The 12,798-nt window shown below is 50.0% G+C and overlaps 2 protein-coding genes and 1 long non-coding RNA gene across 3 annotated transcripts; 1 reads left to right on the top strand and 2 right to left on the bottom strand.

Moving 5' to 3' along the window:
• Positions 1–2,732: 2,732 nt before the first annotated feature.
• Positions 2,733–3,805, bottom strand: LOC144170648 (stromal cell-derived factor 2-like). Its single transcript, XM_077700579.1, has one exon. The coding sequence runs from the start codon at positions 3,460–3,462 to the stop codon at positions 2,806–2,808; it is 657 nt and encodes a 218-aa protein (XP_077556705.1). The 5' UTR covers positions 3,463–3,805; the 3' UTR covers positions 2,733–2,805.
• A 3,705-nt stretch (positions 3,806–7,510) lies between these two features.
• On the top strand, positions 7,511–9,192 carry LOC144170650 (uncharacterized). Its single transcript, XM_077700581.1, has 2 exons — positions 7,511–7,669; positions 8,777–9,192. The coding sequence occupies exons 1-2, from the start codon at positions 7,561–7,563 to the stop codon at positions 8,962–8,964; spliced, it is 297 nt and encodes a 98-aa protein (XP_077556707.1). The 5' UTR covers positions 7,511–7,560; the 3' UTR covers positions 8,965–9,192.
• On the bottom strand, positions 8,959–12,113 carry LOC144170651 (uncharacterized). Its single transcript, XR_013322648.1, has 2 exons — positions 11,782–12,113; positions 8,959–10,803 (listed from the first exon to the last, which is right to left on the bottom strand). It is a non-coding gene; the product is annotated as an uncharacterized LOC144170651 (long non-coding RNA).
• Positions 12,114–12,798: the final 685 nt, after the last annotated feature.

Raw genomic sequence — 12,798 nt, forward strand, 5'->3', positions numbered from 1 at the left:
TTTTTACCGGTCACCTTCTGTCGCCACATCAAGTAGTGGTATCAGAAAATAGTTACCTTTACGCAGAGCATCCTGAACTTGCCCGCCCCACTACATTTCAGCAGTCCTCCATTGTGAAGCTGCTAATGTCACCTGCGGCGTTAGTGTTCATGACCGTCATTGCCAACACAAAAAAAGTCTTGGTTGCCCTCCTTTTCCATTTGTCAATGGACACATCAGTGAGTGCAAAAAGGCTCATGATGACATTGTGCAGCCTGAGGCAGAAGGGCAGCTGTAGTTCCTATCGTCAAGATGTTTGAAAGAATGACACTGGCGTTTTACGATTTGACTTTCAAGTGCACGTGTCCTCAGTCACTCCCTGTCGCATCGTGAGGAGTGGGTGACACTGCATAGAAGGGAGGGGGGGTTGCAGTTCCTCATTCCGAGAGGACTGGAGGAAGGACATTAGTGGGGAGTGAGATGACTGGTCTCCCAATTGAATTGCAGTTCTGTGATTCGTCAACATCATCACCCTGTTTGTGTCCACTGCAGAGTGAAGGCCTCTGCCAAAGATTTCAAGCCACTTCTATAACGATTTTGTCAATTCTGATATTTGCCTCTGAATTTTCTTAGTTTATCCCTCCAATGAATCCTTAATCTTCCCCTATTTTGCTTAGCATGCCTTTTCAACCCTTCGTTTAAAGGATGGTCCACCTGTTGCTTCATCCCCGTTACGACTTGCCCATCCCCTCTTCTTTCACTTAATTAGAACTAGAATGTATTCCATGCCAGTTCGTTCCCCTATTCACACTGCTCTATTTTAAGGGCGAAGCCCCTTAGGGGCTGGGGCTGTCGGCGTCTCCTGTCATTGTTGTCGTTTCATGTAGTCACCTGGACACAAGTTTTCTAACGCCACGTGTTAGAACGTAATGCGTACTAAAAGAACACACCACCGAGAGACTCGTTTTCCAATGCCTCGCGCTAGAACGCTTTGTGCTTCGAAGACAGCAGACTTTTACAGCAAAGCTGTATACCTCTACCCCAGAAAGGTTTCATCTCTGTGGGGAAAAACATCAAGGCGCCAAGAACACTCTTATACACTGCATGCTTCGCTCCTCCGCAGGTTTCACGTTAGGGGAGATGGCCCGGGATTTTTTTACTGTAAGCTTCCCACTAGTGTCTTCCTCAGCATGGCTCATTGAGCCAATGTGCATTGTGAGAACCCAGGTGCCTACCCAATATGTCGTCTGCGATTAAATGCCTTTAAATGCTGTTAACTTTAAATTGGGTAAGGTCGCGAGTTCGATTCCCGGCCGCGGCGGTCGCTTTTCTGATGGAGGCGAAAAGCAAAAATGCCCGTGTGTACAAGATTTCGGCGCATGTTAAAGATCCCCGGGTGGTCAAAATTAATCCGGAGCCCTCCACTACGGCGCGCCTCATCGCCTGCGTTGCGTCGGCGCGTTAAACCCTACAATCAATCAATCAATTTAAATTGGGTAATGTCGCCCGCCGATGATCCATTTCGATCACTCGTTGGTTACTGGTTGGTTGGTTGGTTACGGATTATTGGTTGGTGAACCACCACGATGCATGGATGGGCCACAGACTGGTATGTAATTACCAATCACGGATGCACAAATCCCAGTGAGTCTGAGGCCCACTAGTGTCCAGGCTCGCCATTAACATTACTGGTTGATTTGGGTGACAGAACAAAAATTCTCATGTTTAGGCAGCATGAGAAATACTACTTTTTTTACAAGTGACTGGCATGATTCTGTGGATACAAGAGGGAGAGGCAGGGCACGATTGACGAAGAGGTGAATGACGCAGTACAAGCGACTGCCCAGTGGCCATGTGCGATGCCAACATTGTATCCCCACTTGCTATGCTAGGCCGCCTGTACGCATTGCTGCATAGTGTAAAATGAAGTGTGAAGCAAGTGCAGGACCAAGCTGGCAGCAACAATGGCGACAAAATGCAGAGACTGCTGAACAACGAAAATAGCAACAGGCAACCAATGCTGCCTGTTGCTACCATGCGATCACTGCCCGTTGCCACTGAGATTTTAATTTTTTCCATAAGTGGGACAGAGGAAGAACTTAAAGCATGGCTGGCACAAATGCGGGTCATAAATGGCTTGCTACAAACACCAAGTTGAGTCTTCTGAGCTCCGGCAAATCCAGCTTCTGAAGCTGGTGCAAAGCAACGTTGCATTAGGCCAATCCTCTGGTTTCCGAACCAGAGGATAGCGATGCTATGCAACACTAAGAAAATCTTCGATCCGCTGAACATGAGTTGTCAGAGGCTTGGGGAGGGAATCCAATTAGCATGTGCAGCTGTTGCTGCGAAATGTATCCCATCGGAAACTGTTTCTGCATTCCAAAACCTGGTGCACGAGCTTGCTGAAGGGAGGAGGTGACATGGCACTGTCAAGTGCACCTAAATTTCCGTTGCGTGGCACTTGCTGCGATTTATGTAAATTTCACGAATAACTGCTATTAGAGGCATAAAAATCACTCTTATCTGCCGCTGCGATATGTCCCATCACTGCAATCTGCCTTCAACACTTAAAACGGCGCTCATGCCAAATCTGGGGAGTTTAACAGCACTGCATATTCGCACTGTTATTCGTTTTCCTGCAAAGCATGGAAAGCTAATGTAAAAAAATCTGTAGCGGCAGCAGTTTGAGCTACGCGTGGGTGTTTTGCTGTAACAGTATGTGCGCAAATTCTCGCAATAAGCAATTCAACACGTAAACTCAATAGCTATATTGACACGCTCTGACTCAACAAACACACCAGGCCACAGCCACAAACCGTCAGAGTGTCACAGCTCGGTGTTCTTGACGATATGCAAGCGTCCTTCGCTCGGTTTCACGAAGACCCCCTCGGCCGCCCTCCAGACGCACGACTCATCGTACGGCGCCAGCTCGCCGCACACCTCGAGCTGGCCGCCCAGCTGCTGGCCGTAGGACTTGCCGGAGACCGACAGCCAGGCCTCGGTGTCGGTGTGCTTGAGCCGCACGTCTCCGTCGCGCTCCCAGTAGCCCGTCTTGCAGACGACCCTCCAGAAGTCGCCCGAGTTGCCCTGGCCGTTCTCGCCGTACGCGCTGACCTCCTGCTTGCTGGTCAGCGGCGACGAGAAGTGGTGGCTGTGCAGGTTCTTCTTCGTGGCCAGGTGCTCGAGGCGCACGATGTCGCCGCACTTGATGGGCTGGCCCCGCGAGCAGCTGGTCTCCGAGCGGCCCTTGACCATCCAGTGGCTGTTGATATCGTCCGCTTTCTCGGTGCCCGTCACCGACTGCTGGCCGCTGCCGCCCGAGTAGCGGACCTCGTGCGAGTGCAGCCGCACGTCCCAGCGCCGGTTCAGCAGCTTGGTCAGCGAGCCGCAGGTCACGTAGCGCAGGTGGCTTCCCCGCACTTCGAGCAAGCAGACGCACAGTGCGCCGGCCACGAGGAGCCACAAGTCCAACGACTTCGCCATTTCGGTCTGTGCGGGCCGCTGGAACACCGGGTTCGATTAACGTGGCGTTCGCTTCTGTTGTTTTTTTTGGCTCTTTATGATGACGATTATGATTGATGATGATGATAGCATGACGGGTGATTGGCTGCGGCTAATGCAGGTGCTAGAAATTGACTTGAACGATCGGTGATGGTGATGATGGTAACAATGGATTAGGGAGGGCACGGTCCATACGAGCCGTGAAAAAAATGCAGGCTAGTTCAGGCGAGCGAATCGCATGATAGTTGGGAGGGAAGAGTAAGGCGGGTGTTTTTCTTCTTTCTCGAAATCACCAGAGGACACGATGGAAGAATACTTCTTCTATCGTGCCAGAGGACCACGGAAATGGCGGCCGGAATCGCTTGACAAATAGTAGACAGAAAAAGAAAAAAAGCTTTCGTTCGCAGTTTGTCGATTCAAGGTACCTTAACGCTACGTAACGCTCACGCGCCGCTCAAGGTCAGAGAAGACGCCTCCCCATTGTCCTGCTGGGAGAAGACAACGTGAACTTTCAAACGCGAAGGCTTCGAGACCACGCAACGGACATGAGCGCAGCCAGCCACCGATCACGTGGGCACCGCGGGCCGGCAACGCAGCAGCAAGCGTAGCACGAAAAAGGAACGGAGACGGAGGGCGTGAGGGCAGAATGAACAATTAGGCACCTCACATGTAGTCTGGTCGTGACGCCCGTCATACAATATACCTTCAAAGGTAGTTGCAAAGATTCTTGCGAGCTGTTTAACGCCCTTAATCTGCACGTATAGTGAAGAGTGACTGAATGGCGTTATCAGATTCCTGACTCTGGGGTTATTCACAACAGTTTTCCTGGCCACCCACTTTTGCACGGCAGTATGGCTCCTTTTTTTTTTTTGTACGCATCGAGAACTACAAATGGAAAATGGCAGAGAATCTGTGATAACGAAATGTATCGGTTTGCACGGTTCAGTAGGACGATAGGGTTGCCTTCTCAGCATCGACGGGAGGTGTCCACAAAACTTCTTATGATGTCGAAGCTCTATAACCAACTAGCCCAAATTTATGCGTTGAATGGCGTCCACAGAAGGGCACATATAAGACGATCATCGCACTCGGGCAGGATACGTTCAAATGTTGGCAAGCTGTGCCTATGTCTTGCGTCAAAAAGTGTGGCAAGACAGCTTTGAAAAATGGTAAACCACTATGAATACAACAGCTCGCAAGCACACTGTGTATGGAAGTAAGATCTATTGGTGGATCTTCAAGAATGAGGGAGAATCTCGTTTCTCTCCCTCAGCCCAATCCGCATGCTGGCTTCGTCTTCAGAAGTCCGCAATATACAGCACTTCTCGCACGTCTGTCGCGCACCGTGCCAACCGGGTTTTGCGTTCTAACCGTCGCAGTGGTCACGTCCGCTCGTTTTAACAGCGTTATTCGCTGACTGCCGCTCGAGAGTTGCCCACCGGTATCGGTATTACAAACGGTTACACTGGAATAACGCAAGAAAAAGGGATCGAAGGAGGATGCTACGAGCAGATTTATTAGCTGCTCTGACTTAGCGCCATCTCTTGAGTGGTTCTCGCAACGGCGTGATTGTTTCTAAAGTATAAAGAATCGCGAACAAGTTTCGGCCGTCGTTTTATCACAGTGCACTCAAGCTTGCATCATGTAAACTCGTATGGTGGATAGCGGGTATAGAAGGGTAGTAGGTCCGCAAAATACCCTTCGCGCACAAAACGAAACTATAGAAGGTAATCCCAGTACAAAAATTTAGTGCCCTTCCACTTTGTGAATAATAATGAACTGCGAAGCTGGACGCAGTCCACGGAGTGCACGAAACAAAACACATTTGTAATTTGCTATTGGGCATACTTATAGCAAAATGAAATTTGGAAGGACCCGACCGTTAGTCTCACGGACAAATACGGAGCTCTCTGTTTCCCTCTCGTGTCGTAGGCATCTTACTGTTTGTATGACACATCAACCCAATCCACTCGATCACTGAGAGGACACCGGACAGGTCGCATTGGGCCGTTTGATGTCCACGTTTAAACCTCTCGCCTACACAACAGACGTCATTAGTATAAGGGCGCAAAACCTATAGCTTCGCGTGCCTGCCCATCCTCCTCCCAGCCCGTGTACGCTGGCAACCGGTTATGTGCGCGTGTTTAGAAGTAAAAGAAACCGTCGGAAATGTCGCTGTGGACGTCCTTGAAGCTGAACAAGTAATATTGACCTAAGCCGGCGTTCAAAGCGGACAACTAGCCGTTCGTCCCGGAGGGATTCGCAGCTACTCTACAGCAACGGCAGCGGCTTTCCGTTGTTTTCGCACCTATTCGCGCCTGTTTGGGCCGACGCTTTTGTAATTCCCGCTCTTCCTCAAAGCGAATTAAACCTGGAAGGCCTCGAGCTTTATTCTAGCGGACAAGCATGTGACTGTCCGTTTCTCTACCCCGTTGTAGACATCTTATAATTGTCTATGTAACACACCAACCCAGACCCAAACCGCTCGATTACAAACAGTTGACAAGGCGCATTGAGCCATGAGACTTCCACGTATAAATCTCCAACCTAGCACAACGGGTGTGTCATCGGTAGCGAGATGAATCCCAGCTATGCGTGTATGCCCCCTTCCTTCCTCGCCGAACCAGTGCACGCATAAACTGGCAACCGGTGATGGGCGCATACTTAGGCGTGAAATACACCGGCAAAAATGTCGCCCGGAAAGCCTTTCAAGCTGAATAATAGTGGGCTCACGCCGGCGTTCCAACCGGGCAAGTGGCTCTTCAAGCGGGAGGAATTGGTACCTACTCAGCAAGGTGGAATTTGAAGAGGCAAAGTCGGCGGCGGCTTTCCGTCGTTTTTACACCCAGTCTCGCTTCTGTGTATTCTGCGCAATCATCTGATAAAGCCACTACCGCCATTGTCAGCCGATGGCGCAACTTGTGAAACAGCTATTCGTGGAGGCGAGGGGAATAACATTTGGGATAGAAGGGTCGGTGGTGGCGCGGAGGAGCCTCGGAGCGGCGCCGAGTAACACAGCTTCACCGGAATTAAAACTGGTGGGGTTAAACATATACTGCTTCGCAGTAAAAACTAAAAAAGAGGAGAACGATTTTATAGCACCCACATCAGAAACGGCTGCGCGACATTCTTCAATACGTCGGGCCCTAGGCCGTCGAAGTCTGCCGTTGGACGCTGCGGGTTACTCTTTTCAAGAAGTATATCGTACTTTGTGCGTCGTCGACGTAAAACTGATAAGCTAAAACTTCATCTATCCCTCCGTGGCCACTAAGGAGGAATCAACTTTTACTGAGCCCAAGAAATCGGTGGTGCGCGCTGGCACCAGACGGGGTGGTTCCCTAGTTACGGGACCCATATGTTCCCAGCAGCTCCTGGCCCCTGTCTGTCAGTGCGAGCTGAGTCGGCAGGGCGGGGCTGGTCAACAAGGTCTCCCATCGCTCAAGGGTTTGGGGATTGGGGGTGTTGTGGGGAAGGGAAGGAGGGGGGGTCTTGAGTTCTGTACACTCTGTCAAGATGTGGCCACTAAAGCCACAGTCTTTCAACGCGATTCTTCACCGCATATCTTTTGCACAAACCGTTGTCCTATAGGCAAGCGGGTTGAGGTTGCTTTCATCGCGCTTGTCAAGATAAATGAATGGCAGTCGGATACTGCTGTATGGCAGCAACAGAGTTTATACGGGTTGCAGGGCGCCTACTGTTTCCTTCGGCCTACTAATTCTTGTCACGCTCTTGTCATAAGATTTTCAGATAAAAGAAATAAACTCAAAGTTTCATCATGTAAAATTTCATTTGAAAAACCGTTCAGCTGCCTGCCCTGCAAACCAAAAGCTTGTAAGCACTGTCATAGCAGTGTTTTCAATCAAAATCGGAGGCTTATCAAAGGCAGGGAATGCAGTTTTACGCTCTTTATTTCTGCAGCCCGCGTAGCGCAAGGCTCGATGAAGCTACGTAAGCTGGGACCACTGTGTTATCTTATAGCGAACTAATGCGGACAGAGAGAGGGAGGGAACATGTTTCGCATTGCGCATGCCTCTCTGCACATATATATAGTACGCTGACGACCCCACGGTGCCCATTCGCATGCGTCGTTCAAGAAGTGAAGCCAGCACAGCAGCCATGAAGTCCATCCACCTGGTGTTCCCTGCCGTTGTCATGTTGCTTGCTGCTGTGAAAGCAGGACCATTCCCAGGTTAGTCGCCAGTGATTCTGTGGCAGTTCGCTCAACTGTGTTCAATGGGCGGGTTCTTTCCGCACCGCTGGAAATTTATGCCACGCTTAACATAGCGAATATATATCCCAACACCGCTTATCAATTCTAAATTTTTGCATGCTGACCTCCGTGCTTAGCACAACGCGCCTTGTATTAAGACTCTGTGCTGCCCTGGCCACTGGGAAAGCGGGATGTGCTTGCTTTGACCCTATCGGGCGCAATGTGTCTCGCTGTGAGCTGTCGGCCTTTTGTGTAAGCCCGCTAAAGGGGAAAATATGCTTGTCACCCTTGCTCGTGTTCTGTGAGGAAGATCTATCAGTTCACCGGAAGCACCATGTTCACTTGCTCAGAAAGCCCCATGTTCCATCCAAGTGACACGGCCGCGCCGTTCGCGACACCTGTTCGTCTTGCGTGCAGGCTTTTCGCTTACTTTGAGCGTGGGCCAGTCTGCCGAAGTAATGGTGACTCGAATAAGCTGGGCTAGTCTCGCGGTATCCTGACCACCAGCTTCTCCCGTGATTTCCCAAGCCGCGAGCGATCCCTTGGAGAATTCGCTTCCGCATTGGTGGTTTCCCAAAGGATCTCAAGCTGTGAATAGTCATTGGGCTGTCTACTGAAGTCGTGAGTCTTCTGTCTCGGGATGGAAAGGATGCGTAAAAGGTACAGTCGTGCCCCTTCTGGGACGTTGAAAGCGCGCTCTAACCACTGCAACGCAATATAAGTGCGTCATAGGACCATTAGAGCAATCTTACTTCTGGCACCTCTGCTACCCAACCGCCCTTGATAGTGGTCTGTGTTGACACCGTTACTGTGTGAACGCACAGGAGGTATACTTTTCCGTGCAGCCGAGTTTGAGTTGTAACTACCGACAATGCTGAGGAAAGGGAACCAACCGCCGGGGGGCAAATCCATGCATAACCTGCCCAGTTTACGGCGAACCTGCAGGATCCCGCTCCCACAAGCAGCTACCTTGACTCTTGCTCTTCAATAGCCTGTGGCGGTATTGCGATTTCAGTTACGACCTTCGGTAGCCCGCCTGTGCTTTCAGCGGTGCTATTTCGCCTCGCGTGTGGCTTCTGCATGCAGGCATCTGCATCCCCGTCGACTACTGCGATCCCAGCTGCGTGCCCGGCTACGACACCGCCGGTTGCGAGGTGTGCCTCTGCCCCCCGTGCGTCCCGTGCCCGACGGACTGCTACGACCCCGCCCCTGGCTGCCCCGTCTGCGCACCGATACAGGACTGCTTCCAGTGGCCATTCTCCATACTGTTCTGATCAAGCTTCAAGCATGCAATGACGTGGCGAATAGTCGGCCTTCACTGTCCCCCTTTACAGGCTGTTTGCCGGCAATTTTTATCGTGGCATCGGTGACTTTGTTTCTGTGACATCGTCTTGCCCATTTCCGTTGCTCCTGCATTGTTATAAGCATGTCGCTTGCCGCGATTTTGTACACGCGTACGTATTTGCTGCTCTGTCGGCAATAAACTTTTATTTATCTCCGTGGTCTGGCTATCGTAAGCATCTTTTTCAGTTTACGCCGCGGGTTTATTTGGTGCGACAGGTGTAGTAACACACTGAAGCTTCTTGACCTTGGACAGCCTCATTGCGCGGTTACTTTCTGACTTCATTATGGTGCTCGTAAGTGCTACACCTTGCACCTTTAACGTTCTCTTTCTACACTTCCTGCGACGCACCGTATTCGCGATACTTCATCGACAGCGTCGTGCTTCATTATGTGTCTCCAATTTAACCCGAAGGGGTTTAGGGTACATTTCCGCTGCACGTTTTCCGCTGATGACTGCAGGGGGAGGGGGGGGGGGGTGGGGGCGGCGTTTAGATAAGCTACAACCAGTCTTTATTTATTGAAGATTTGCGTTCCCACAAAATATTACCTCGGTATTCGCGATCCACACAACGATTCTGTTTCATCACTTTCCGTCTGGGGAATTAAGTAGACAAACCGATTATTGAACAAAAGAAATTCGGTGCCCTCCCACCCGGTGAAGCATGACCAGCACAGCTGTGATGCCGAGCTTCAACATGAGTATGTATATGTATTTATTGACCATTAGGAAGACAGGAAGGTCCACCGGCAGGCGTAAATTAGGGTGCCTTGATGCTCCGCTGAGAGTGAGGACAGCCGCGTCGTCTGCTACGGGATCCGCCATTACGCCTCCCGCCGCAGCTGGGTAGCATGCGAAGCGCGCGACCATTTGCGGTGCACGATACGTTCAGGAACAAGCGCCCGTTCGCAAGCTTTTCTATTTTGCGAAGCTTAGCCCGCACTTAGTGCTTTTGTTGCCTACATGCTTATCAAATGAACGAAGTATGTCTTGTAAGCTAATGGCCTGTGCCTGTGTTAGGCGTCAGTGGTTGACGTAGACTTCAATGTATTAAAAACGAATCTTCTTCCTTAGGCGGGAAACAAAAGACGTTCGATAAGTCTAAACATTTAACCTATTTTCTTTGTAAAAACGTAGTTCCAAACACGCTACCCATCGTTTAAAGCACTTATATACATGCTGCCAGCAGCCGTACATGTACCTCAGCGTAAAAATTTCAGGATTGTGGAGCTAGCTAGTGTTTACAAACAATTTATAATTTTATAGAACTGGCCTAATTGCATTGCACGCAGAAAAAGCGCCCCCTCCCGCCGCACCCCAAGGAATAAGGTGCCGATCGAGCGGCAGTACTGTGTAAATATGCTGGTAAGATGAAATGTGAACTACTTTATTAGTATTCTTGCGGAAATGGTTCAAATATCTAAATTTCTTGTGGTATATGAGCACCTGTCTTTCCCTTGTTGTTATCTGACATTGATACCCATCCCCCGCCTCACCATTTACAGGAGATACTTTACGGGCATACCTGAACATATCACATCCGTACTGTCGCTCTACTTTTACGAAAAAAACCCGAAAATTTCAGTGAACATGTGATTTATTCGTGTACACAAATGCTGCGCCTACAGAAGCAATTTCACTAATAAAACCCTACATGGAGAACTTGCTGAGGACTGTCGCTGACTCGCTGTTATCTTCATGACTGCATTCGGTTTCAGCCTTTCCCAACCATTCCGCAGTTTCATTCATACTAGTTTGGTTCAAAGTAAGCCTGCAAAGGAAATTACAATTGCATTTCAGCAGACTGGCAAAGTAACGATGAATGTACGTCCTTGTCATGCAACCAAACCTCATTTATGCGCGCTGTATGATCCCCAGCAAAAACGAGCTGTGTGTGTGTGACAGAGAGAAGTATTTATTCATTGGAGAGCTTAGCTCCACGGGAAAATTTTAATAATCTGATTTCACGTGCGTTTTCCCGTGAGCCGTTTCAATGAGCGCGACAATGGACCTTGCCTGATGTTAGGGTAGTGCTTTAAACCTTTGAACTGAACATTTATGCGAATAAAAACAATCAGCTTACGAAGAATCAGGTTTGTGGGGCGAGGTTATATAAAAGGCGTTCCTTGCCTGCTGTTAGGGTTATACGTTAAACCTTTGCACTGAAAATGTTTGCGAATAAAAAAAAACAATCAGCTGACGAAAGATAAAGTCGTTGGGGTGATACTTTAGCAGGCATTACAAATTTATTTCTATTAAAAGTTCGCAGCGAAGTCGTGATTTCCTACTAGGGCAGAATTTAAGTATCGTGTAAGAATGACACAACACTGCGGAATAGGCCTGGGCTTGTTTTTACTTGTCATTTAAAAAGCACTGCTTCACAAGAACAAAGACGGCGGTAACCGGCCCGGCATCGTAACGCAGAACATTTTTCGCAGTAACAGCATAACTTTTGTGTCAAAACGTTCTCATTTCGGAAGAGGCATTCAAGTTTCGACGAAGTTGTGGAAAGCGTGCACAAATAACTATAAGTTCTGAACCCAGGGTGAAACTTTCCCACGCAACGACACTACTCTGAAAGCCTCGGTAGTACTTTTGAATGTATCAGAATACTCGGGGCCCTTTAAGCTGCGCCAAATATTGCCCACACGGGTGCTTTTTGTATTCAATAAAATAAAAAATAATGGTGCGCTAAATATTTCTGGCAGATGAAATAGCTTTGCGCTCAAAAAAATAAATGTTAACTTACGATACAAATGGATGAGGCTTTGGTGAAATGCCGCTTGTCGCGCTTGATTATCGCTGTCCAAAGAAGCCTTCTTTTCGATCCTCTGGGCAAGTGCTAGAGTTTTCAGCCATTCATAGAATAATTTTTGCCCTCCGGCCTGCAGCACAGGGGCATGGTGATGGAATAGATCGCATAAAATTGGCGGGGAACGAGCATCGAGCGAGCAACAACATGCGCACCAAGCGCCGGGGCCCGGCCGGAGGAGTCAAAATGGCGGCCACGCTGCCGCCAAGGCCGCCGAGGCACCTGCCCTTTCAAAAGGTGACACCACTCTAAGCGGGGGCGCGCGCATCGAGGCACTCTAGGGAAATTGTCTCGCCGGCACGCCTGCTGGTGTGCGGGAGGTGGGATATAGGAGGAAATAGTACATGGTGAAGGGGTGGGGGGGCTAGGAGACAAGGTTGGCATGGAACGTATATAAAAGGCATAGGGAGGGGAAAAAAGAGGAGGTAAACAATTGTGCAAAGTAGGAACGCATATAAACACTAAACATACACTAAACGTGGAGGTGCAGAACACAATGGTGTAACAGACGTGCAAATGGCACACACACCAACATATAAGCCGCACCAACAGCAGCATCCCACTACATTCTGGGCGGTTAGCTGGTGTTGTAGTGGAGTGCACTGTGCAGCCCCGAGGCCCCCAAGTATGTACCCGGGGCCTCGAGCACTTGGTCCCGCTCCCTAGCACTGCCCGGGGGCCAAAGCAGTTCCTCAGGTGGCCGCTCTCCTCGAAGCACGGCCAGCAGCTCTTCCCGCCCTGCCCGAACTTTACTTGGGGCACTCGTACAGTACGTGCGGCAGGGACTGGACGGGAGCACGGCAGCGAGTGCAGGCGGGGCTGGCCACACGCCTTAGTCGGTGTTTCCGCTCGGCCGTCCACGCGTTCCACAGGGTGTAGCCCGAAAGAACCCGTTCCCGTTTGACCCCGTCCCGTTTGAACCCATTCCCGAAACACCCTTCCCGCTTGACCCGT

The sequence above is a fragment of the Haemaphysalis longicornis genome, unplaced genomic scaffold (genome assembly GCF_048455015.1).
Source record: "Haemaphysalis longicornis isolate Haplotype H1 unplaced genomic scaffold, Haemaphysalis longicornis Haplotype H1 scaffold_2, whole genome shotgun sequence".
NCBI classification, from domain to species: Eukaryota; Metazoa; Arthropoda; class Arachnida; order Ixodida; family Ixodidae; genus Haemaphysalis; species Haemaphysalis longicornis.

Excerpts from the sequence above, each read along its gene's own strand:
- LOC144170650 (XM_077700581.1), top strand. The coding sequence starts at position 7,561 with ATGCGTCGTTCAAGAAGTGAAGCCAGCACAGCAGCCATGAAGTCCATC. Across the intron at positions 7,670-8,776 it reads GAAAGCAGGACCATTCCCAG|GCATCTGCATCCCCGTCGAC; the intron begins GTTAGTCGCCAG and ends TTCTGCATGCAG.
- LOC144170648 (XM_077700579.1), bottom strand. The coding sequence starts at position 3,462 with ATGGCGAAGTCGTTGGACTTGTGGCTCCTCGTGGCCGGCGCACTGTGC.